The following is a 24,766-nucleotide window of genomic DNA, read 5'->3' on the forward strand; positions in this document are numbered from 1 at the left end:
GTTGCAGCTGGTCTACCAGCATATATATGTATGTATATATATATATATATATATATATATATATATATATATATATATATACTACCTCCCTTATCCTAGGTTTGCCATGTAATAACTATGGCTTTGGAATTTCCCAAGTGATATTCTATAAAACTTGAAGGAATAATTATGTCTCCTAATTGCAGGTTTGAAGTTTCCAAATATTGCTTCCTGTTGTGTATGTGCAGATGATGCGATGCACCCGTAGACTCGCTCCTTAGCCCCAGCTCTGGTGTGGTGTTTCAGGTCTGCAGTATAGGGATCATATTGATTGGTATTGTAGTCACAGTAGTCATGGTGAATAGGGGCCTTGGAGAAATCTCCCTCTTCTGCCGTGGAAGAGCCAGATTCCCTGGCTTTTGCTTGCTTCTCTGTACTTTCTTACACAAACAATTTCTTGGCACTGTGAACGCTGACGTGATGCACAAACCATTCTTCAGATTCTGCTTCGTACTGGCATGACTTACAGTGAAAGGATTTGGTCTTCGAGTTCTTGCCTTTGTCCTCTGCTCCAGGTGTTTCAGGAGGATCTTTATTTGAGCCGTAAATCTCTGGAGCAGCTGATGCCTCAAATACAGGCTGAGCTTCTACAACACTGAGTTCCGAACTTCTCAGTTCCACGTTTTCCAGTCCATGAAATTCACCTTTTATTTCAGCAGACTCTTCAAGTCCTTCTTCTTTTTCACTATCTGAAAAGTTGTTATGCCCAACAGGCATCAATTTTTCCATGTGTCTTTCTTCACTGACCAGGTAATCACAGCAGCTGCCACTTACTTCCGCAGTGAAGGCCACATTTGCCAGCCTGATAAGCTCAGATGCAGCCAGTTCAGCTTTGGAGAAGTCATGCAAGTCATACATGTCTTTAGGCAAGGCCACTCCAAAGTTGCCACTGAGGGCAAGCAGCCCTCCTTCTTCAGAAGACTGCCCCATCACCTGGGTGACCATAACTGTATTAGCGCAGGCAGCATTTGGGCTTCTCTGGCTGCTCCCGGGCCCACCCAATGCCCAGGGCTGGGTGCTCCGGGAGTCTTCGAACTTCACTACCCCATGGCGCCTGGCAGGAGCATGCCACAGCCCCGCCAGCTCAGGAGGTCAGATGGCCAAACCTGGGTGTCTATCTTATTCACCACTATATTTCCTGAAATTAGCACAATTCCTGGCTTATCAAAGAGGCTTAAAAAATATATGATGAATCCATGAAAGAATGAATAAATAAAATTAATTTGCAGTATTTACAAGTTCCTGTTCGTAATTGGCAGGAATTTAGTCATGTTTAAAGCAAGTAAGTTTGTGTGTCTGTGTATGTTTCCTCTCTCTTGGATTCTTTAGTTACTCAAGCTCTTGTTTTTCAGCAAGTCCTCATTCTCCTCCCTTATTCTGTAGTACAGCTAGTACAACTCAATCACTGACATTTCATCTAATTGCAGAGTAACAGATTGTAATGGATTAAAGATTTTACAGCACAAACATTTGGCCTGCTCAAAGGTAGGTAGGAGTAAGACAGAAGGTAAAAACATCTAATTTGAAGATTCACAAACAAGATAAAAAAAATCGCTCCCAAGCATATGATGAATTCAAAAGAAAAGATTACATTTTAAAAGGTTTAAATCTGTGGAAGACAGAACAAGGCATTCTGCGATGCTCACACTGCTTCCCACTCAAAATCCTCTTCATTATTTCAATAATATGAAAAACCAGATGTAGGCAAGACTGCTCTTGTCTACATGATAATTCTCATTCTCCTTTTGTTTTATATTTGTTTCTAATTCAACCCCCACTTCTCGGTTTCTGCTTTGCCAGACTATGTACATGAAATCAGGCTCCCCAAACCACTTTCCACTGCTTTATTTAAAATTCAACTGAAAACTCTCAGACCTTTTGTTCTTTGGATAAAAAGAAAATCTAATACTTACATTGATTTCTATTAAAACAATTATATTTTCTTGGTACTACGTGTATCAGAATTTATATCTCCTAATGAGAATTTTCCCCATGGCAACCCATTTGAGAGACCATGTAACGATGTTAATGCACAAAGCATTTAGGACAGAGTCAGAATATAAATCTCACAAGAACATCCATCTCATCACTTTACCATAGTAATTAAAACTTTTATCTAATTTGATCATCAACTAATAGCCTACACTTGACCCTACACAGTTATGACCATTTCGATGAAATTTATCTTTTCAAGACAAAGACAAATCATTATTGAGAGTAGATAAACTAATACATTATACACTAAGAAAGATATTTGGAGAGAGGGACTGGAATTCAAAAATGTTTTGAATTCCATTTACCATTTAAGCAGTGCAACTGGAATAACTGGGTATCTTTCAAAGATGACTCTCTTGAAGGTGATATAACATTAGAATACATGTTTGTTAAATTCTAATTTGTTTGACCAGTCTACTTGAAAGTATTTGTTTAAGCACTTTGGATGTTGCAGTCACAGTGCAATGTGCTGGGCATAAATAGATAAACAAAACAGACAATATCCTTGCACTCTCTTCATGGCAGTATGACAATGTAGAGTGAAAATGGGTTTGGAAACCAGACAGATCTGAAAAAAACAAGAGACTCTTTAAAGAAGGTGGTGTGGGTTGGGTGCAGTGGCTCATTCGTATAATCCCAGTACTTTGGGAGGCTGAGGTGGATGAACCACTTGAGGTCAGGATTTGGAGACCAGCCTGGCCAACATGGTGAGACCTCATTTGCACTAAAAATACAAAAATTAGCTGGGTGTGGTGGTGGGCATCTGTAATCCCAGCTACTCAGGAGAATTGCTTGAACCCAGGAGGCAGAGGTTGCAGTGAGCCAAGATCATGCCACTGCACTCCAGCCTGGGCGGGACTCAGTCTCAAAAAATGGAAAGTTTAGGCTTTTAGACCTGTCTTTGAATTAGTTCTGGCACTGCTTGGGTGAACTTGGACACATTACTTAAACTTTCCTGGGTTTCAGGTCCCCTCCTTCCCTGTTTTGTAAAACAGATTTCATAATGCCAATTTTGAAGAATGTTATGAGAATTTTGTTTTCTATTTTTGTCAGCATACATTAGACTCTTAGTAAATGGTAGCTATTATTTGTGTTTATAGCATAGGTAGATAAGTTAATATAAGCTTTAATGAAGATGAACTTTGGAAACTAGAGAGACAGACTGTGAGCCAAGAACTTTGGGTGGTTGTCACTATGACAGGGAAGGCAGGTGCACTGGGGCTAAAGTATGACAATGGGAGGGAGAACAAAGGAAGGTAGTAAGAGTGCATTTTGAAAATGCCCAGGGTCTTTCCTTGCTTTAATTCTTGCTTCAAATTGGAGTCTAATTTGTATTACTTTTCTAGGGAATTTAAAATGAAAAAATATTATATTTTTGTTTAGAAACTCTGAAGTAAGAATTTGGATTTCTTCTACCTGTGCCTGAAAAGTCTTTTTAACTTAGGTAATCAAATTACAGTCCTGCATACTAGAGAGATATTTCAAGTTATTTGCTTTTGCCTATAGTGTTCTTGGAAACTATATCATAAAGTGGATAACATTGATTATGCATAAGAATACAATTATAATTGGTGACAGAAATTCTAACCAAACACTCAAACTCAAATAAACCACAGCTATGGCCCAAGATACCATAAAAAATGAAATATGTCTATACTTCTGTGGCAGTTTAAAGGGAAATCAGTATGTTCCAAGTCCCATGATATGGACACATAGATATTAGGTACACTAATAAATATTATAGCTTTAATATACTAATTAAAATAATCCAGTACTACTAAACTATATCTACTATATTATAAAATTGATTAACAACAAATATTCTAGGCATGATAAACTTAGATTTTGTTCCCATTCTTTGAGTTATCCCTAGAAGTAATTCTTTCCCATTTTCCTCTGGATCAATTTCCATGATGTAAGCAGAGACTTACACCATAGCCCTAAGTCTTAAATTTAAACAAAAGTTCAATTAAGCTAATCTTCCTCAGAGAGGAAGGAGACACTGAATAAGCCTTTAATAAACAAACAAAGTGATTAAAAAAATCTGTTATTATTTTCAAAATCATAAACATAAACATAAACGATAACAAGGCTGATTTTGCTAAGCATCTGTACTGCCTCTATCTTTAAAGAAACATATCAAAAAAACCCCAAAGAGGCACTAAACTATTTTCAGCATTCAGAGCTAGGACATTTTGCTGATTAGCTTTCAGAATACTTTAATCTTCGTTTGTAAAATAGGAACACAATGACCATTAATACAGACTTTAAAAAGGGCATTTGGAATCATTTCTTGCAGTATAATAAACATCTCCATTCATTCATTCAAAAATATTTTTGCACACCTACTGTGTGCTTTGCCTCTGTGATTAAACTTGGTGAGGAACCATAGACATGGCTGCTGCCTGGATGGTGGGGAAGATAAATAATGAACAAGTAAAGAGAAACAAGTGTAACTTCCTGAAATGCTATGGATGCAAATTAATGTTTTTGTTACATTTCTCAAATGTGATAGGTTGTGAATGACCAGGAAGGTTCTTATTGGCATCCATGTTTAAAGTTCCAGCAATTAACCTTTTATAAGGATTTCCAATCAGGGCATTGACTGTTAAGTGGAGATTCTTGGAAAGCATATTTGCCATTTAATTGCTAAATGTACTTAGAAACATCATCACTTCTTTCATGATCCTTGGGCATAAAAGATGCCATAAGGAATAATGACTTTAACTCATTCTGAAGAAGTACCAAGGAATTGACCATTGCAAGTTAAAAAACTGTTGTCATTTGATTGAATATGTATTCTTCACATGCTTTTCTGTGAAGTCAATGTTTTTCTAATTAAGCTTAGAAATGTGAAATTTTCTTGCAAAATTGATTTTCCATTAAGGCACTAAAGTAGTTTCTCTCCCCTTCTGCTTGGATACTAATTAAATTATGTTCAAACTTGTTTTAATTCTGCAATCAATTTTTTTCCATTTGCACTGGATTACAGAATCTCGTTTAAAAATCACTCTTTACCAAATTATACACAAAGCAGAGGTGACAGACTTATTCTCTAATGAAAACGAAACAACAAAACAGTACTGGTCAAGTCGTGAGAGCTTGCAGCATATCAGGGCAGAATGTTAAAAAAAAAAAGGCCCAGTTTTTTTCTGGTGCTATCTATTCCTTATGTTGTTTTTAGAGATAACAAACATCAGTGGAAGGCATGGAAATAAAAAGAAATTTTAAAAACAGGAACAAAATGTTAGAATAAAAAGGGTTTAAATACTTGATGATGTACCTGATCTTGGGGTGCAGAACTGAGACAATTTTAAAAATGGACATAAGTGAAATTTGTAAGAGAAAAATAGAGTCATAGCTGTTGCTTGTAATGTTTGAAATAATTAAGTCAAAATATTAAATGAATAGATTGTTCTAAAAGGATAAAGATTGGTTTCAGGTTTGACTTGTGTGTACCATAAATACTTATTTTTTGAAAGATTAAAAAGAAGAAAAATCTAAAAGATTCAATATAGACTACTCAGGGCTATACATATTGGTAGCCTTTTGCAAACGGAAGAATTGTATATACTGATTACAAAGGATGATTTTGAAGCCATATACTGTGAAAGAAAAAAAAATTAAGGAACAACAATGTTATATATAATCATCTCTAGAAACTCAGTGAATACATATTTCTGTTTTAAAGAAACAAAAATAAGACAAAGGTTGACTTGTCTCCAAGGTCAAATTCCACCTTCATCTGTTAGAAGGTGGGGAAGTGGAGGAAGAGAGTAGTTGACCATGCATCATTTAAAAAACCTGGCAAGTGAACGGAAACCAGTGAGGTGGCTTTGATTATGTGAATTGTGGAACATTACCAAGCCAAATGGAGACCTCACCAGTGATATTTCCACCTGGAGATAGGATCAAATAGTGGGAACCATGTGCTTTTTTGTTGTGGCTCTTCCTGGTAAGCTTATCTCTTCCACACGACTTCCTTTTTAAACATGGGCCTAGTCACTTCCAAATATGGTTCTTACACTATCAATGTTCCTTCCCATTTCTTTCTAAATTGCTTGTGCATTATTTGGTCACTAAACTAGTACATAATTCTTTAACTTACACAATTGCTTCATCATATTATGACTTATAGTTGTCAACTTTCTGGCAACAAAACCTTACTCCATTTAATTAACATCACAGAGCTGGCTGTCAGAAGGTCTGATTTAACCTGTTTAAACCCAGGTCTCTGGGAGAACAGCTTACTGTGATGAGCAGTACTGTTTCTAGATTCCAAAGCTGTTCCTTGAATTCCTTTTTCTCACTTTCTTTGATATCTTTCATCTCATTATGACATTAAAAATAATGCTTAACACTGTTAGATGAAAGCAAAACTAAAATCATGAGCAAAATTGCTCATGTAAAGTGAAAAAATGATTTCTAATTTAAAATCATAAAACTAAAGTCAATCTAAGACTTCAATTGATTCACACAATTATAATTTTCTGCAATTAATGGACAGTGGCATGAAAAGTCAGAGCACACATCACTGAGAATATATAATTTTTCAGATACAAAATATAATTGAAATCTTATTTCCCTATTATGAAAAAGTTTCTAACTGGGTCTAGTCATCCAGAGATACTTTGTAAGCTATACATTAGTCTTATACAGTTTTACATAACCTATATATCTTGATAAAGAGAAATAGTCATTCAACTGAAAGCCAAAAATTTCTATTCCTGACTAGAAATCAAAGAGAAAAGCCTCAGTTTTACAACTCTAATGGTAAAATTAATATTTCCCATTAATAACTCCTACAGCGATTCAGTAAGTGCAATAATGAGAAAAAGGATCGGGAAGTAGACAAAAATAGAGGGAAAAGGCACAAAAAATGGGGAGATGAACACACAAAAAGGGGAAGAAGAACACACACACAAAATTAACCAAGAAAAAGGCTTGAGAGACCTCTCACACAGTGAACATTAACCATATGCCAGACATTATGCTGGGTGCTTCACATTCTATTCTATTTCATGGGTAAGTAAGATAAGGGGTAAATTACATTAGGCCACTTTCTAAATTAAAAAACTGAATGAGGTGTGTACCTAACCCCGTAGATTCCAGAGTGAAACCTATCAGGCTGGTGTTAAGTTTCAAACTATGCTTGTACTCAAATATTTCTGAATGAGAAAACTTGCTCAATGGCCTACATTTCCTTACCTCAGAAAAATATTTCACAATTTTTCAGAAACCTACTGGGTGTGATCTTGGATGCCATTACCACATGATAATTATCAAGGTGAAAGTAACAAGTGTGAGCCATGCACCCTGCACAGGTGGGTATTATGAAGTACCAGTGGTTCATGTTCTGATACTCAACCAACAAGTCAACCAAATACCAGCCAATTAATAAAAACCAATCAGTTAATAAACATCTGCTATGGTCCTACTTTATCACCCAAAGAATTTATGCAAAGTCAAATACCTCAATAAAAAACTCAGCAAAACATGTCACTACTTTGTTAAATAATTATAAACATTGTAATTGAATGACTGAATTTTTTTTCATAAAGATGTCCATAAGATTACTATTAGTTCACTTAAGGGAAGAAGTATCCACGAAATCATGTAATTTCAGTATTTTTCTTGGTTATTCTTGAATATCCACAGTAGAACGAAATCTGTCTCAATATCTAAGAAAGGTTAGTTAACATTCTTAGATCTTGAGACAGTATATATATATATATATATATATATACACACACACACATATACATATATATACACACACATATATACACATATATGTATATATACATATATATACACACACATATATACATATATGGGTATATACATACACAAATATGTATATATATATATATATATATATATATACACCTATATGTGTGTATATAGGTATGTGTGTTTATCTGTGTGTATATATACATATATATATACACACACACACACATACTGACACACACATACACATACACAAACAATGCATACATGTATATTATACACAAAAATACTTAAGCTCTGGTTCCTTTTAGAAAGTAGTGTATATACTTACTTCCAAAAAGAAAGCAGAGCTTAAGTATTTTGGACTCCTTTTGTAAAATCAAATAGAAAATAGCAATTTTAGAATGAAAAGTTTAATTTCAGCATGGGAATTAATAAGCCTGTTCTAAAACCTCATTTCATCCTATAGGGGGTATGAAGTTCATAGCTTCAGACTGGTCACAGAAAACCTTAGGCTGAGAAGATTCCCAGATGATGGGCTTGGTTGAGTTTCTCTGAAGGCGATTTCTGTGATCTTCCTGGCAACCCCAAGAGGACAGGGAATCCTAGGGATCTGGAGATCCTAAATGACTGAGCTGTCGGCAGTCCCTTGGGTAATTATAGCTACATGTCAGGAACTATAAAGGGACTGGGAAAAAAGTTGTTTTAAGGATTGGAGAGCTGAGGGTTTTTGCTTTTCTGGTATTGGTCTACTGAAATGTTTGCAGACAAAAATGCTGGTGTCAGACAGGCGTCACATAATCAGGTACGATCAATGATTATGAAGCTTAAGTGCACAAAAATATTGAACTGCCCATATTAAGTCATGGAAAAATACTAGCCTAAACTATTAAAACTGGGAATAAACAATGTGAGGAGTAGTATAAAAATGTGAGTCATTTAAAAAAGTGGATTTAATATCAGGCTTTGTGAATTATATTTGATGTTTCACCAATTATGCTCTCATATCTTCAGGAGAAACAATGAACTGTCGGTGATATGCAGAAACAATAAGGGAAAAGGTACCATTTTATTTTCGTGTAATAACCTATGTAGAAAGCACAAAATGATTGTGGAAAATATGAGGAATAAAATGATTTTTCGTTGTTCTTTTAAAGCAGTAGTTTGTGTGTGTGGCATTTCGTAAGCTTTCAGAAAGAGTTTCTGTGTGCCTGTGTGTTTGTGTGTGTCCAGGATTGCTGTTTATAGATCCAGTACACAGATTTCTCTCTCTCTTTTTAAATAACAGTCAGAAGACCTGTACACTTTTTAATGAGGTGGTGCAATGCCCTTGGTCCTATTTTACCAGCTCTACCAGCTAGAGGCCCACGTTCCCCTTTGTAAAGAGTATCTCTCAATAAGTTATTATATGAGCAGCAACTGGCGAGTACAGCTTGTGATGTTAGAAATGCTAATAATTGCCTTACCTCTTCCTTCTCAGCACTTTGTAGATCACGCCATTCCTCAGTTACGTGGCCAAAATCCACTGTGTTCATGGGGACTTTAAATTCTCCAATGATGTCATGCTTGGAGAAACGATCAAAATCATACACAGCCATCACCAGGGTTTTGCCACCCAATTCCGAGTATGGCACCTTAATAAAAAGAGATGGGGATAAAATATCCAGTCACAAAAATGCTTAAAACATGTTACTTGTTCACAGTGCTTAATTTATTATTTATGTTGCATAAACAGAACAGGGAGATAATTTTGGTTTTGGTTATTGTTTAAATTGAGACTTTTGACAAACTGCTTAAGGCTAAAATTACTTGAGAGAAAATGGGAATTTATAGTGATTTATTGCTTTATTTCAAAGTTCTAGAAGCTGTTAGCATTATTAATAATGGATCCTGCTATTAGTCATGTTATAAATACTTTAATAAAAGAACAAACAAGACAATTGCATTTGACTATAAATAAGTTTTTCTTGTAGAATATTTTGTTGTTGTTGTTATAAGTTATGTTGTCCAGGTGTAACTTACTGAGGGGCAAATAACTTTTTTCAAATGTTCCGTTAACTCTTTCAAGGCATATAAATGCCACAGTTCAATGGAGCAATGATTTATTAAAGGCTATGCTAGGGGTCTGAAAGGATTGAAATGATATTCACAAGTGCCTCACCTACTCCTTAAAATAATTTGCTGATTGACAAGAACTGACTAGGAAATTCATGCTTTGAATATCAGAGGTGCATTATAATATGGGTTTTGAAGTTCATTCTTGGGTATGACATGCTTTAGGATGAGTGGTGGCAAAAGGCCAAGAACTGATGAATTCTCCAGCTGTTAAGATATATCTGGGACAGATGCTATGGGTTGGGATGTTTATTAGTGACATTTTTCATATTCAGTGAAAGCAGTGCAATCCAAGCAAGCTACACTTCAGTAACTGGGTAGAAATATCTAATTAAGAAATTGTTTAGACTTGTCTTAAAGGTTTGATCAATTTTCATATACTTCCTATTATTTTACCAGTGTAAATGGTTGTCTTATGCTTCAGCAAACATTTCTCAATTAACTCTGTATATTAAGGAGGGAAGAAAAGGAAGAATATTGAACCATCTACATACAAGAAATTTTAGTTTTCCAAAGAGTTTTTCTTTTTGGTAATTTATCATCTATTTGGAATCTGATTATTTTATTAAAATGCTATGATTAAAAAGTAAGCATCACACTTTTTCCATTTTAGAAGGAATGGAAAATAAACCTTTCCAAAGAGCTGACTCTCAAAGAAAGAAACAAAATATTTTAGAGTAGGGATAAACCCTTGAAAATTTTATTGTGTATCTAAAATCTCTCTAGACTTTTTGATGATTGTACTAAAAGAGCAAAAGTCAAAAACCTCGGCTTGGGGTCAGACAGACCTTGTACCAGATTTCTGGACTTTCCAACTAAAGGGCCTGGGGCAAGTGATTAAACATCGTTTATTCATCTATTAAATTGTGATAATACTGTAGTAGTGGCTGCTTCATGAGGCTGCTTTGAGGATAAATGAATATAGGTAAAACACCTAGCACAGAGGACGCACTTAAGAAATATGTATTGTTTGAATGATTAATAGCTCCTTCAGATAACAGTTTGTTTCGGGGAAAAGAAGATGAATTTAGTTTCAGGCATCTTGAGTTCCTGTTAAGTGAATGAAATCCATTGTAAAGCCATCCATCCCTCTTTTAAGTCTCTTATGCTTCCATTCCTATATCATATTGCCTCTTGGCATTTCAAGATGAGTAATCTACAATGTCTAACCAGTTCTCTAGAAAAATTGAAGTATTTTAAAATATAGCAGAATATATCATACTTTGGATTTATGCATACATAGTTCTATCAACCTTTCTGATATAAAATGGGACTTGATAAAATTTATGGAGAATTCAAACATTTCAATAATTATACTTGATACTATTAAATTACAATAACATTATTAGCAACTTTTCTAGAAATAATATGCAGGTAAGCCAATGCAAAACAAAGAGCCAATACATTAGCTCATATAATTTAAGAATTTCCTTACTAAATTTTGATCAGAAACTGCTGATGAATAAAACAACTGTGATTACTATTACAATATTTTTAAAATTTTGTTTCCATTTCATGTTTTGTGGTATGTTGACTATAGTGATTAAGCTCTTTGTGAGCTGAGTAATTCCAGAATATTTTTACTGCTACTTTAAATTCACTGTCTAGGTACAGAAAAAGCAGATTTTAAATAAGATTACTAACAATACATCAGAGACTTTTGTCTTGAAAACTCAGAATTTTTAGAGTGAATAGAAAGACACTTCTTTACATAATTGAAAACAAGGTTTGAGAAAATGACTCATGTCCTCATTTTCCATTTATTTTGCCCCAGAATGTTTGCCAACACAAAGCACATGCTAAGCCTGGCTGATGGACAGGGTGATTTTGAATTAGCCTGCTGGTATTACAGACATCCATTTTTCAGAAACATATTATCTAAGTAATGCATTAAAAAGTTTTTTCTCACGTTAAAGATATCTACGAAAGAATTATTTTTATGAATGATTTCAAAACAAGACCCACAAATCCACAAAGATCCTGGAGACCTGCAGGGCATGTTTTCCTGATGAGCTATTATATGGCTAGAATCTCTCTGTTATTGTCTGTCAACTGAGGTGCCTCAACAAATTGAAGAACATTCAGGCCAGAGCCTAGAGTAAAGGAAAAAGGCTAGAAATGCAATAAAACAGTATGTTCGTATTCTTTTTATTGATTAGTTAAGAAGAATGACTTTAAAGTGCTCAAACTGCCCTTCTACACATAGAATATTGTAACAAGATCATAGCTATCTGTACCATTTAAGCATCGGGACATAGCTTACTGAATCCTGAGATTTCAACAGATGTACCTATTTTCACCAACTTTGAAATTCAGGAAAACAATGATTTCATTCCTTTGGCTTTATTTTAGGAAGCGACCTGACTTTTTAGCTGTGACTATGACATCCTAGTCATGTTCTAGTCCATTCCATTCTGAAATGACTGAAGTGAATCCTACTCTGAACACACTGAAAGGCAATATTGAATCTTGACTGTAGTGAAGATAAGAAGTTTGCATATTCTGACTGAAATTATTGTGAGTCCCTGAATAAGCATTCATGTGCATGTCTATGTATGTGCCAGGACAAGAGCAGTCTTTTACTAAAACAACAAAGGAAAAGTTATAAGTAAATATTAAAAAGTACCTTGAAAGTAAATTGCTCATTGAAGACAGGATTAAGGGTTTTTCGGTGGACTTTTGTCTCAAATTTCTTCTTCTTATCAGGTAGCAGAAACACTTTCACATAAGGATCAGAGGTACCCCCCATGTCCAAGGCGGGCAATTCGGCAGCCTGAATGATCCCTACCAGCAGCTGAAATAAATGACAGAATGGAGCAAACATAAATATTAGTGCAGGTTTTGGAAAAGATCGATTTGTTCACAATGATGCATATTGTGATTTCTCCCACTTCTGTTTATTTTTAATAAACTCTTATTCTCTTGTGAATCTGAACACAGAAGGCAAATGATGTGAACTATGTAGACTCCAGAAATCCAATTATGACAGATGCAGGCTCTGGGAAGCCTAGTTTTAAGCACAAAAGAGGCTTTTAAAAGGTTGCTGATTGCAGTTAAATATGGAATTCATTTTTTTGATAAAAGAGTTGGAATCAAATAACTTTCCAGTTGCTAAAAGCCCTTGTGCATTGTTTTTCTTTCCAGGGCATGATTTGTAAGTGAAAATACGTTGTTAAGCAGTCACAAGTTTGAAATTATAAGGTGGGAAACTTTTATTCTTTAGCAAAGCCTCAGACCAGCTGAATGGAAATTTCTTAGAAATTGGGTGGCATTTTGAGATAAAAAAATAAGATCTTCTAGTTTCTGTTATATTTGACCTTCACTTGTGTGCTGGCTACATTTATTTTAACTTATATAGAATGATTATTATCTATGAGATTCTGTGTTTAAATATAGGACATGGAGTGAAAGAAATGTAATTTCAGCCTCATAGGAAGGGACACTAGAGGTGTGGTTTTTTAATGGTGAGTAACTATGTTTCTTATTTTTCCCAGACACCACAGAACTATCTACATTTCTTCAAGTCTGTTTGTTACCAATAAGTTCTTAAGCCTCATTATGAATATTAACATATTATGGCATTGTTAATATTTTTGCAAAGAAAAAAAGGTGTGAGTAGACTATTATAGATACTCTGCCGTTAGAGATTTTGTGTCAACAGACTGATTTAGATAAACACAGGAAACAAAGTAGACTATTATTTTTATTCAAGGTATATGCTATTCAATAAATGCAGTCACATCACAGGTTTTTCCATCACAGTCTGAAAATCTAAGTTCATGCCTTTTTAGCTAGCAGAGTAAAAAAGCAATTCACCTCCTTAAAAAAAATGCATATCCATTTTCATTGTGACCCACTGTATTCTTCAGTGCATTTTGGCTAGGTGGCTTGATTTTTAACATGGACCAATATCCCAAATGATTATGTTTTTTTCTATTTTAATGCTTCAATATCTTTTTTGTGGCATCATGATGCAACAGTAGCAACAAGAGTGCTAGATCATAGGTGCACAAAACACAGACAGATGGTCAAAAAAAAAAAAAAGCTACAAACTGGACATCAGATTAAAAAGTGAAAATAGCTAAAAAATAGGCATCAGATTAAACAGACATGATTAGTAAAGCAAATAGTCTGTCACTTTGCTAAATTGGTATTTGGTATTTGCCTTTATGTAGCAATGCAAATAAGCAATATTCTATTTCCTCATCCTTTTTATAACCAATTTTCTTTTGAGTAGGGAAAATGACAGAGAGATGGCTTAAACTCTTTGGAAACTAGATGGTTTATAATTTAGAGATTTTTGGATATTCTGTTAAGAAAGAATGGAGTTACTTTTTCCAACCTTATTCTGACTACTGCCTAAGAGATAAATGTCACATTTATCTCTGCCATACAGCTTCTTAATGAGAATAGATTAGGGTTTTTTAGTTTTGGTAAGAAAACATACGTATTTGATCAAAAGTTTATGGAGTTTTTCAGACTTTACCTTCCTGCTTCTTAGGAATCATTTTATAAATCAAGTTAGTTGAGAATATTTGGGAAAAATCCATGCATAATAATTTTAAAATTTATCGGTTTCTCAGAATAAAATATCTTTTTAGATTTGATGTTTGCTGGAAAGTGAACAGTAAATGTACTGTCACTATAGTTAGTAAAAAAAAAGTTGTGCTATTTATTTTCTTAAAAATACTGCTTTATAAAATGATACATAATTAAAGCTAATTAAAAGCTTCAAAATTATGACTAACCAGGATGAGACACCAGTAAATTTTTCATTTGAAAATATGAATGGACAATAAATGAAGAGAAAAATACTGGATGAATATAGAAAGTCAGATTAAATTTTTGGAAAACACGTTACGTATTAAGACCAATATAAGTTGTCCTTGATCTTTTCTAGAATATGTAAACAAGAGATTTTGCTCCTAACCAAATCCTCATGCTCAAATTTTGGTAGAAGTGATAGACATGACCACAAATGTCATATGTAATTAACTAAAAATGGTATAACTATAAACCTGTACCTGTAAGCCAATAACATAGTTTTCTAGAATGTATTATGTAATAACTAGCCAGGTTCTAATGAAGCTGATCAAAAAATTACTTTTAATATGACAGCATGTTTATACATTCTTTATGAGGAACCCTCTGGAAATTTCAGAAAGTCAAGGCATTATTTGAACTGTCAATTCCTAAATAAAGCACAGAATTTCTGCAACTTCTTGGAGCTCTCACAGCATTACTGACTGGACAGTCATCAAAGATGAGCATTAGTGTCTTACTCATTTATTGTTCATTCCTCGTCAAACTGGAAATCATTAACACATGCTGCATTGCTAGTAACTGTATTTATTTTACATTTATCAGTTCTTCTTTGCCCAAAAAGATGAGTGAAGCAAAATGAACTGGAGAGGTTTAAAACCTTCTTAGTTGGAGAAGAGCTATGTCTTACAGATTTTTAAGAACCTGATCTCTAACTTAGCCTATTCTCCTAATTCTTATCCAACTTTTACATTTCTTTAACAATTCAGAAGGTAAGGAACATTTTCATCAATGTTGTGGATCTGGGAATGTCTTCGAATGTAAAGAGTTTTCTTTTTTTGGGGGGCGGGGGGTTCATAGGTTTTATTATTACACTTTATAAATTGCAAAGAGTTTTCTAACAGTTATCGTTCAGCAATCTCTATTTTATTTGCCAGCAGTCAGTAAAAGGTAGCCAATATTATGATGCACCTGGGTGACATTTCACGATTTTTTGAGAAATTGAAGCAAAAATTCCTGTTTTGGTACCTTCTTTAGTTTTTTTTTTTTTTTTTTTTTTTTGTCATTTTTGGGGCAATATTCCTAGGCACTAGAAATCTAGTCTCTGGTCTTCCCACTCAGAATTGCTATCTCATTAATACTAGGAGTTTCAACTGCATTATATAAGGCAATCCTGTTTTTAAAATTAATGAACCAGAGTCAATTTTTCATCTCTGATTCCTTATCAAACCATTAGATGATTTTTCAAAACTTTGGCTGTAACAGTGGCCCAATTCAAAGGCCCCTAGGCCTGTCTAGTTCTAAATCTGTTAAGTCCAAGGAAGGCTGCTGTAGCTCAGGCTGAGGGAGCTGAGGCAGGGAGAGTGGCTAGAAGCTCTCAGAAGCAGACCGACCGCTTCAAGTTAATTTGTATTCTGTCTGCCTGTTGAAAGTGCCACAAGTAGATGTAATCGGTTGAATACTGTAAATTCTAATTACCAGATGTTAAATTAGCAAGTTGGGGACTGCCTGTTCTTAGAAATTATTTCATCAATAGCTTTGATAATTGCATTTTCCCTCACAGCAAACAAAATATTTTAAAAAGTATCTTGCTTCAATTTCTACTTGGTAATTTCAGAAAACATGATGCAGTTGGAAGACATTTCCCCACTTCAGACCTGGTTATTTTGGAAATCGTAATCCAGTGAATACTGAAGTTTTCCCAGTTTCTCCTCTTCTTTGGGTTCTTCTTTTTCTTCTCCATCAGTCAATCCAGTTTCAGCGTCATCATCCTTGAGGGCCTATGTGTAGAGAAGTGGATGACATGTAAATTCCACTAAAGTTCATCAAAACTCAAATTTAACTGGGCCTGTAGTCATACTTCCAAGCTGTTTGAAGCAAGCACTGAGATGCTGGAAATCTGTTTGTCTGACAAACATTCACATTTGCTGCTTACATATTTTTTAAATTCCATTTGTGCACGGAATTTTTCCCCCCAATCAGCAAGCAAAATGGAAGCGATGGAAGAAGCCCCTCAGAATATTGCAAGCAAAAAATGTAACATTGTTGCAAAGAAAGTGTCATCTTGGTGTTGTATTTGGTTCTGATAAAACCCTGCTTTCTGAGGAAAGATAAACATGCTACTAACCAGGCCAGATTTCACATTCATGTAGTTTAAAGAGATGCTCAGCATCATATAAAATATCATTGCTACATGCAGTGGAATAATTAATATAAAAGACATGTCCTTTTGTTGACTTATTTCCTATGAAAAAGATAGTTCAGTAAGTGATCCTCAGAAAATTTAAATTCCCTTTGTTTCACATATACATTTATAATGGTATGAAAAAGAGGAAAAAAAACATGCCACCAGCAAATCCATGTTTAGAGGAAAGTTCACCCCACTTCCAATTTCAGTTTACCACTTTATTTTCATAACGGCTCCACCAAAAGCTGGGCTGAATTAAATTGACTTAAGAGTCTATTTGATATCAAAAGATAAAAAGAGGTTTGCAATTTTGTCAAAAACAAATTGTTATAAAAATCCATTTTGCATTTAAGAACAAAATCAATTGTATTGAACTCTCAAAACTCAGTCTAACCAATTGAATATTTACAACCTAAAACTTAAGTGTACTATAAATGGAAATACTAGAAAGCTCATTATCTCATAAGTCACATTCAAATGCTCTTCTTTTAAAAAAAATCAAAATATATGATGTATTTTCCTATCTTGCAAAAATTTTTCTAAAAATATCAAAGATTACAAAAGTTATAAGTACATGAAGCTTTGTTTCTAGGGATGTGCAATTCTTATTGCTTCAAGTAATTAGAACAATTAATTAGAAATTTACACACAATCATTATTCAAAATCAAAAATAATACAAAATTACATTATCCTGACCACTTGTGGGGTTGAAGAGATTAAAAACTTTTATATTAACCATTTGTATTTTTTCTTCTGGGGACTGCCTGAAATTAGCAATATCCTTTGCTAATTTGTCTATGTGTTGTTCACCTTTTACTTATTGATCTACAAAGGCTCTTTGTATTTTAAATATTTCAGCTTTGTTGTCGTGCTCCATATAACAATTATCATCTTCTAGTTTTATGGTTTAGCATTTTAATTGCTGTTTTTGTATATGTATATGCATGCGTGTATTACTGTAGCATCTCACAGAAATCAACATGGACATACCAGTGGTGGACTGTTTTATATCTCTGACAAAGTAAAGGAATCTTAACTCGTGTTAGTTCTCAAATTGAATCTAAGAATTCTCATAGAATTCAAATGTAAGAAGTATAACCAGGCTGTAGAGAGGCATCAGTCAGACTGCAGTTCCTTCACTCTGCTACCCTCACATCCAAGACTACATAGTCGTTTTTCTCTGCTGTATTCATCCTTCTCAGGAAGGAGATTCTCTGTTCAATCCACCCACTTACTCAGGGACCTTCAATGGTGCTTCAAATGGCACCCTCAGTCCTTGAATTTACAGGATTTTCTAATTTAGCTTCACCCAGTTAACTCTAATTTGATTCTAAAAAACTGAGTTCTATTAATCAGTATCACAGATTAATCTGTATCAGGTGGGAAGATCATATAAATAGAATTGAGCTGTTGTCAGAGATGCCTCCTCTTTTTTGGCTGGAAATTTCTTAAGAGCCTACAGTGAGTTTGGAAAATTGAAAATTGCCATCATGATATACAGCTGTGTAGAAACATTTTCAAATTTGGTTAGCTACAAACCGTTTCATTTGGAAAGTTTAATCTACACTTGGTTGTTTCTTTGAATATAAAATGTTGACTTACTAATATCTAAAGACAGGAGACAACATGAAAATATTTTAAAGTTTATATTAATTGTTTAACTTGTGCACAGGGGGCTTGGTCACTAAAGGGAACATATGATAGTAAAGTGACAAAAAAAAAAAAAAGACTGAGTTTAATTAGAGAACTTTAGGTAGTGGAATCCCTTTGCCCTTTCAAAACCTTAGCTGTGTCTAAGTCTTTAACACTGCCGTAGTTGTGCTTAGGAAATTGCGGCTTAGGTAATTTGCCTCCCTAGAAGATTTTGTTTTTAAAAAATAATAGCAAACTATTTAACACATATTTCTGTTTGATAAATCTGCATGTAACTCTATCATTATAATAAAACAATTTATTGATTAAAATACCTTTTCAAAAGTCTCTTTCAGAACTGCCAATTCATGTATCATGTTTCAGGCCCAGTGCAATTTGAAATAGCTGAGATATTAAATCTCCTTCTCCCTAAGTGGCTTTTGCCTGAATAGAAGGCAGGACCATCTCTGCAATTATTCTGCATAAAATAGGACTAAATTTTTGATAATTTCTCGGTGCCACTGTTCATCACTGAAGTGATTAAGTCTATTCCTGTCCCAAAGGCTGAGCTTAAGCAAGACATTATCTGTACCATCACATTAAATTCAGACCTATTATATCAGTTGCTATTATAACATCTCAAGAGCACTATTTTCCCCTCCATGGAACAAAATTTGGAAGAAAAATCTTGTAAACCCAGTAGTTCTGAGGTTTAATAAATTGCAGTAGAAAAAGCTGGATTGGGAACATCAGACCTTATTTTAAATTTCAAAGATAAGTGCACATGCTTATGGTTTGCTTTGACATTCAACAGGTGCTTTGTTCGCGACCATCAGAAGGAGCATTTGTTCATTGTAAGTTACATTGTTCAGATTTGGATTTAATAAGGCACACTAGAAAAGCAGTACAAGGGACTGAATTTCTTTCAGTATCCATCAACTTAAAACTTGAGCTTTCTAATACTGTTATATTTAATCCGTTAGCATGTTCAAAATAAGAACTCTTTATCTTAAAAAAAATCAATTTAGTTCAGCCTCTTGATGTGTGTCAGAATGATATACCCTCAGCTGTGGAGCCCCAGGTGCCAAGGCCACTAAATGTATCTGAGCGTTGACTAGGGATGTCTAAGTAGCAGAGGAAACCTACCGCAAGGGACAGTCCAGAACAGTCATGAGACACAACACAGATAAGGACATAGAAGGAAGAAATAAAAATTAAAATATCCACACACATTAGTGAAAACCATGGAGAAATGACCTTTCCAGACCTATGACTTTACAAGTGAATATTTTCCCTCTGTCTGGTTAGTGTTCTCCAGTTTTAACGCATATGAAAGAACACAAAAATATATATCTTATGCAACATAAAGTATCTATACTTTTTGTAGTCATTGCAGAATATTTAAAAAATCTTCCTTGGTTAAAAAACCTTCCTAAAGAGACATGTAGCCATGAATATTGAAATCTGAATTTCTGTGACTTTGGTATGAATTGAAAGGTAAAAAATGTATTCATTGTCCTACAGCCTTTATATCTTGTATATAGAGCCTATATATATATTTCTTAAGATTAAGAAATTATATCTAAAATGCCCATCACATCTGTCTGGTTTTTAAATGAGAGAGGCATAAGCCATCTTTATTTTCTTCCCCATGTTCATTTCAACATTCTGCTTAAGTTGTTTTGAAAATATAATTATTTAATAATAATTTACTTTGTATTTACGATGTTTCTCATTTTGGGTGATCTGGTGATCATCATGTGATGAAACATCCACTTAAAATCTGCACATTCTGTTTTGCTTTTTTATCCTTCCTCTTCATAAAATGATGGAACCCATTATTAGCTACTTTTGTCTGCTTCAAAAAGTAACATAAGCTATGGTTATATAAATGTTTATCACTGGAGTATATATTCATCTGTCCAAGTTGTATCTTATTTTGTGCATTTAATTGTTCATAACTTAGTAAAATTGAGACTACTTAAAATGACTGAAAACATCTTTTTGAGTGGCTGAAATTCTAAATAATCTGTGATAACAGATTATTATAAACCATCTCTGACTTGTTAGTATTTCTTTGTTTGAATCATTTTCTCTGTCCCTCCCCACCCAAAAAATAGATCATCAATGAAAAATTAACCCCCATTAATTCTCTATATTTGAGATCTTGGTCATTTATCCAGGTTATAACAGAAGTAATAAACACCACCACTATGCTGTAAATTACAGTCTTACATCATACTGAACAAATCCCACAAATATTATAGATTTATTGTCCTAGGAAGAGATGCGATAGTTATCACTTTACATTATTCAGTAATTTTAAATAATTCTAGAACACAGGGAAACCACATTCAAATTTTATGATAATTATGAAAAAGATAGTAATCTATTGTCAAATTATTGTTTTCACAATATTGCTAAAATTAACATACATATTATTCAGTCCATGTCCATCTAGTAGGTTATTTCTGTACTTATTTCTCCCAATAAGTTGTTTAAAGAAATCTTTATCAAGTCCTGCTTACTATGAAAAGTTTGGAAATAAAGTAAGACAGGATTTAACATTTTAGTTTCTATTTAAATTAACTGAAGAGAAAAATCGTTTTTAGACATCTGTAGTTGGATATTTGTGCATGGGCTTTGTGACTGTGATAAGAAATTGCCAGAAAAATCAAACCTTGCTACTCTGAGCTCAGGCCAAAACTCTCTTGAGTGTGAGTACAGGCATTCCATCCATTCCATAGCTCCAAAAACCAAACACAAATGCAGAGGGTAAAAAAATGAGCCTTTGTGAAATTATTACCAATAGATACTATAGTGTCTTTGAGAAAAAAGAGTTTAATACTTAAGCTGGGAAGGGAAGTTAGTGTCCTGAATGTGTAATGAACTAGGAAACAATGCAAATGTATTTAAAATGCCTGTTGTAATACCTGATTAAATTGTTCTTAAGGAGATTCAGGTTTAAGAATTAGATTAATAATAATACTATAAGAGGAACTTAAAAAAAGTGCCTATATATTTTTCTATTTGGGAATAAACAAAACTTTCATATTTGATGAAAAACATTGATAACTGAAAATGTTATTTCTATGAAAAATTTGTACATTTACATTTTAATTTTAAAATATGAATTAAATATTCTTTAAAAATATTCAGTATGAATATCATTTCAAAAATGAAGAGGCATTTAATAATTATCATTAGTAATAGTAAATGTTATCTTGAACCAAGTTGTCCAATTAATTTAGCCAAAAACAGATAGCAACATGAAAGACATCCAAATAGCTTTCTTGGGCTTGGAAAGATAACCCAGCCAAATGGATTTCGTAACAAAGTGTTATGGTTTTAATTGTCCTTATTAAATTGAAATAAGAATTTTGTCTTATAAGAAATAGGAAAGAAAACTTTCTCATAAGGGAAAAATTCTGTCCTATCTTGATATTTAGAACTGGCTTATATTTCTCTTCCTTCTCCCATACAACTCATTATTCTTGAGAACTAATTTTTCAGCTGGATGGATACGTAGGAAAGGCAGCTTTCATCAAGTTTGATGAACAGCTGTGAAACTCAGTTATTTAACGGTGACTATGAACAGTAGAAATCAGAAAGATCCCCTGCCCAGTTGCAAAAACACTCAGGCACTCTTTGATTTCTCTAACTCTAAACAGAATGAAGACTGGTTAAACAGATGTAATCAAAATATTCGGGCATCATTCTCTATGCCAAATGCATCAAGATAAGCCTGATGATCATGGATGCCCTTTTCTGGTCCATTTGCTCAGGAGATTGGAAAACCCTGCCAAATGCCTCCACGATGCTTTGGGATCTAGAACAGTGACTCAAAGGCTTGCAAAGCATCTCACAATGATATGGGTCCAGAAGTTGTTTATTTCTATAATATATGGCATAAAATAATAAACCATTTGTTTATTTTTTCTAAACAAAATAATATAAGAAGCAATGTAGAAGAAATACATTACCTGATCTTTCATTGTCTTCCCCAAGTCTTTCACATCTTTCATGTTAATGGCATTCTTCCCTCCTTTTTCCTTTCCCTTCTTCTTGTTTTTCTTTTTGAACAAACATTTCTTACAGATACAAAAGCAGCAGGTCAGGACTAAAAGGACTGCAACTATGGCTATTGCGATTAAGGCCCACGGTGGCACTGAAAGAAAGAAATGCACAGAGAGCACTAGTCATACACTTTGATGTGCATAAAGCTTTTAACTCATGGGCTATAAAGATAGTCATTTTATTTGCATTTTTGAGCACCCATTATGCTCCAGGTACACCATTCCTCAGTACTTTATCCATGTTGTTTTCTCCAATGAGTGTATTGCTTCCTTTCTTTCCCACTTTGACATACCCTTCCAGATATGTCAAATGTCATCTCCTCCCTATTGCTTTTCTTGACTCTCCAAGCTAGGTTTCTATGAATGCATCTCTTCACTCATTTAGACCCAAGCTTTAGAGTTCAATCATTGAGTTTAAATCCTGGCTCCATGATTTACTAGTTATGTGATCATGGGCATGTCCTCTAACCCGTCTCTGCCTCACTTTACTCATCTCTAAAGTGGAAGTAAACTGGTAGGTGCCCCATAGATCTTTCTGAGTATTAAATAATAAGATACAGTGCCTGGTACATGGCAAAATCTTAATAAATGGTAGCTGCTATTACTCATCTATAAAATACTAGGTGTTGTATTCCTATGTTCCGGCATGGTTGGGGGCAGATATGAGTCACATACATAGAACAGCAAATGTAAAATCATAACAATAGTGAAGATTCGGAAAAAGTACCTGGTGATTTGAAAGTCAGTCATGGGGAAATGTATGCACTGAGGTTCTCTAGATGTGGGTGATGGTCATGTGTTCAGTGGCTCTTAATCCAGGTTTGCATTTTGGCATGGCCACTTAGAGGCTCTGTGACTCTGCTCAGATTGCATCACTGTTCTGAGTTTCTGTTTCACCTCTATACAGTGAATATTATAGTGGTACCCATTTCATTTGGCTTGAAGATTAAAGGGATTAATATGCTAAAAAGCTTTGAATGCATCCGGAACACAGCAAGAGCTCAATTAATGTTAGCTAGCATTTCTTTCTTTCTTCCTTTCTTCCCTCCCTCCCTCCCTTCCTTCCCTCCTTCCTTCCTTTCTTCCATTTTTTTTTTATTTTGATGGAATCTTGGCGTGGCTGGAGAGTGGAGTGGTACGATCTCTGCTCACTGCAACCTCCACCTCCCAGGTTCAAGCGATTCCCCTGCCTCTGCCTCCCAACTAGCTGGGACTACAGGCCCGCGCCACCATGCCCAGCTAGTTTTTGTATTTTTTAAAGTACAGACAAGGTTTCACCATGTTGGCCAGGATGGTCTCCATCTCCTGACCTTGTGATCCGCCCACCTCAGCCTCCCAAAGTGCTGGGATTACAGGTGTGAGTCACGGCACCTGGCCAATGTTAGCTTTCATTTCTTTCTAGTCAAGGCATTGTGGGTAAGGCAGAGAGCTCGGGATAAATATGTCAAATGCAAGATAAGTACACTGAGGAAAGTTTAGTGAAAATGCAAAGGGAATGAAAGGAGGAAAGATGATTTTTAGATAAGAGGAGAGGTGTAGGTTTCCAGGCTGTTTAAAATAATGAACATATATATATATACATAAAAACACTCAAATAAACATTTAGTTTTCTATTACAGTTTTCCCTCTGCTAGAGGTTGATATATTTTCTTATTTGGTATGCCTTACACCATGTGCTTATAAAAAAATAGGTGACATGGAAATATTTAGGATTTTGGTTAGACCATGTGCTTGTAAAAAATAAGGTGACATGGAAACATTTAGGATTTCAGTTAGATTGGAAGGGAGGTATTCATGATATAAATCACAACTATTGAGATTAATCAGAAGTAATTAGATTTGTCTGTTGCAATAAAAAAAAAATAGCCAAACAAACATTACTAGAACCAATGATTGCTGAACACCAGTCGGGAGTACTTTGATAAAGTAAAAATACTTAAGAATTAACATCTCTTCAAAACTGAGAAAATTTACTCTCTTTGCTTTCCTCTGCATTTAGTATCATTGTGCAGAATACTTACTATGCATATTATTCCAGCTTATAACTGGATCCTAGACGTTAACCTAAGGACACAAAACTACCACTTTTGAAACTGTGTTTTCAACAAAAGAATACTTACATGAAAGTTATAGATAAACCCACAACCAAAGATGTTTTCTTCCAGTTCTCTAAACTTATTAAACAATGTAAATATTAAAAAAGTATTTTATGTAACCAATGATATA

The 24,766-nt window shown here is 34.3% G+C and overlaps 1 protein-coding gene and 1 pseudogene across 5 annotated transcripts in view; both read right to left on the reverse strand.

The window, feature by feature from the left end:
- SYT1 (synaptotagmin 1) overlaps positions 1 to 24,766 on the reverse strand; it is a 566,577-nt gene that overhangs the window by 143,280 nt on the left and 398,531 nt on the right. For 3 of the 5 annotated variants that reach the window (XM_003927827.3, XM_074402517.1, XM_074402518.1), the window contains 4 exons: positions 22,448 to 22,632; positions 16,302 to 16,424; positions 12,509 to 12,676; positions 9,234 to 9,401 (listed from right to left, as the gene is read on the reverse strand). In XM_003927827.3, the coding sequence (XP_003927876.1) occupies positions 9,234 to 9,401; positions 12,509 to 12,676; positions 16,302 to 16,424; positions 22,448 to 22,632 (644 nt within the window). The remainder of the gene's footprint in view (positions 1 to 9,233; positions 9,402 to 12,508; positions 12,677 to 16,301; positions 16,425 to 22,447; positions 22,633 to 24,766) is intronic. The other 2 variants (XM_010338453.3, XM_074402516.1) reach the window with 1 other exon arrangement.
- LOC141585097 (RE1-silencing transcription factor-like) lies at positions 91 to 7,792 on the reverse strand (annotated as a pseudogene).

This window comes from Saimiri boliviensis, chromosome 7, assembly GCF_048565385.1.
Source record: "Saimiri boliviensis isolate mSaiBol1 chromosome 7, mSaiBol1.pri, whole genome shotgun sequence".
Taxonomy (NCBI): Eukaryota; Metazoa; Chordata; class Mammalia; order Primates; family Cebidae; genus Saimiri; species Saimiri boliviensis.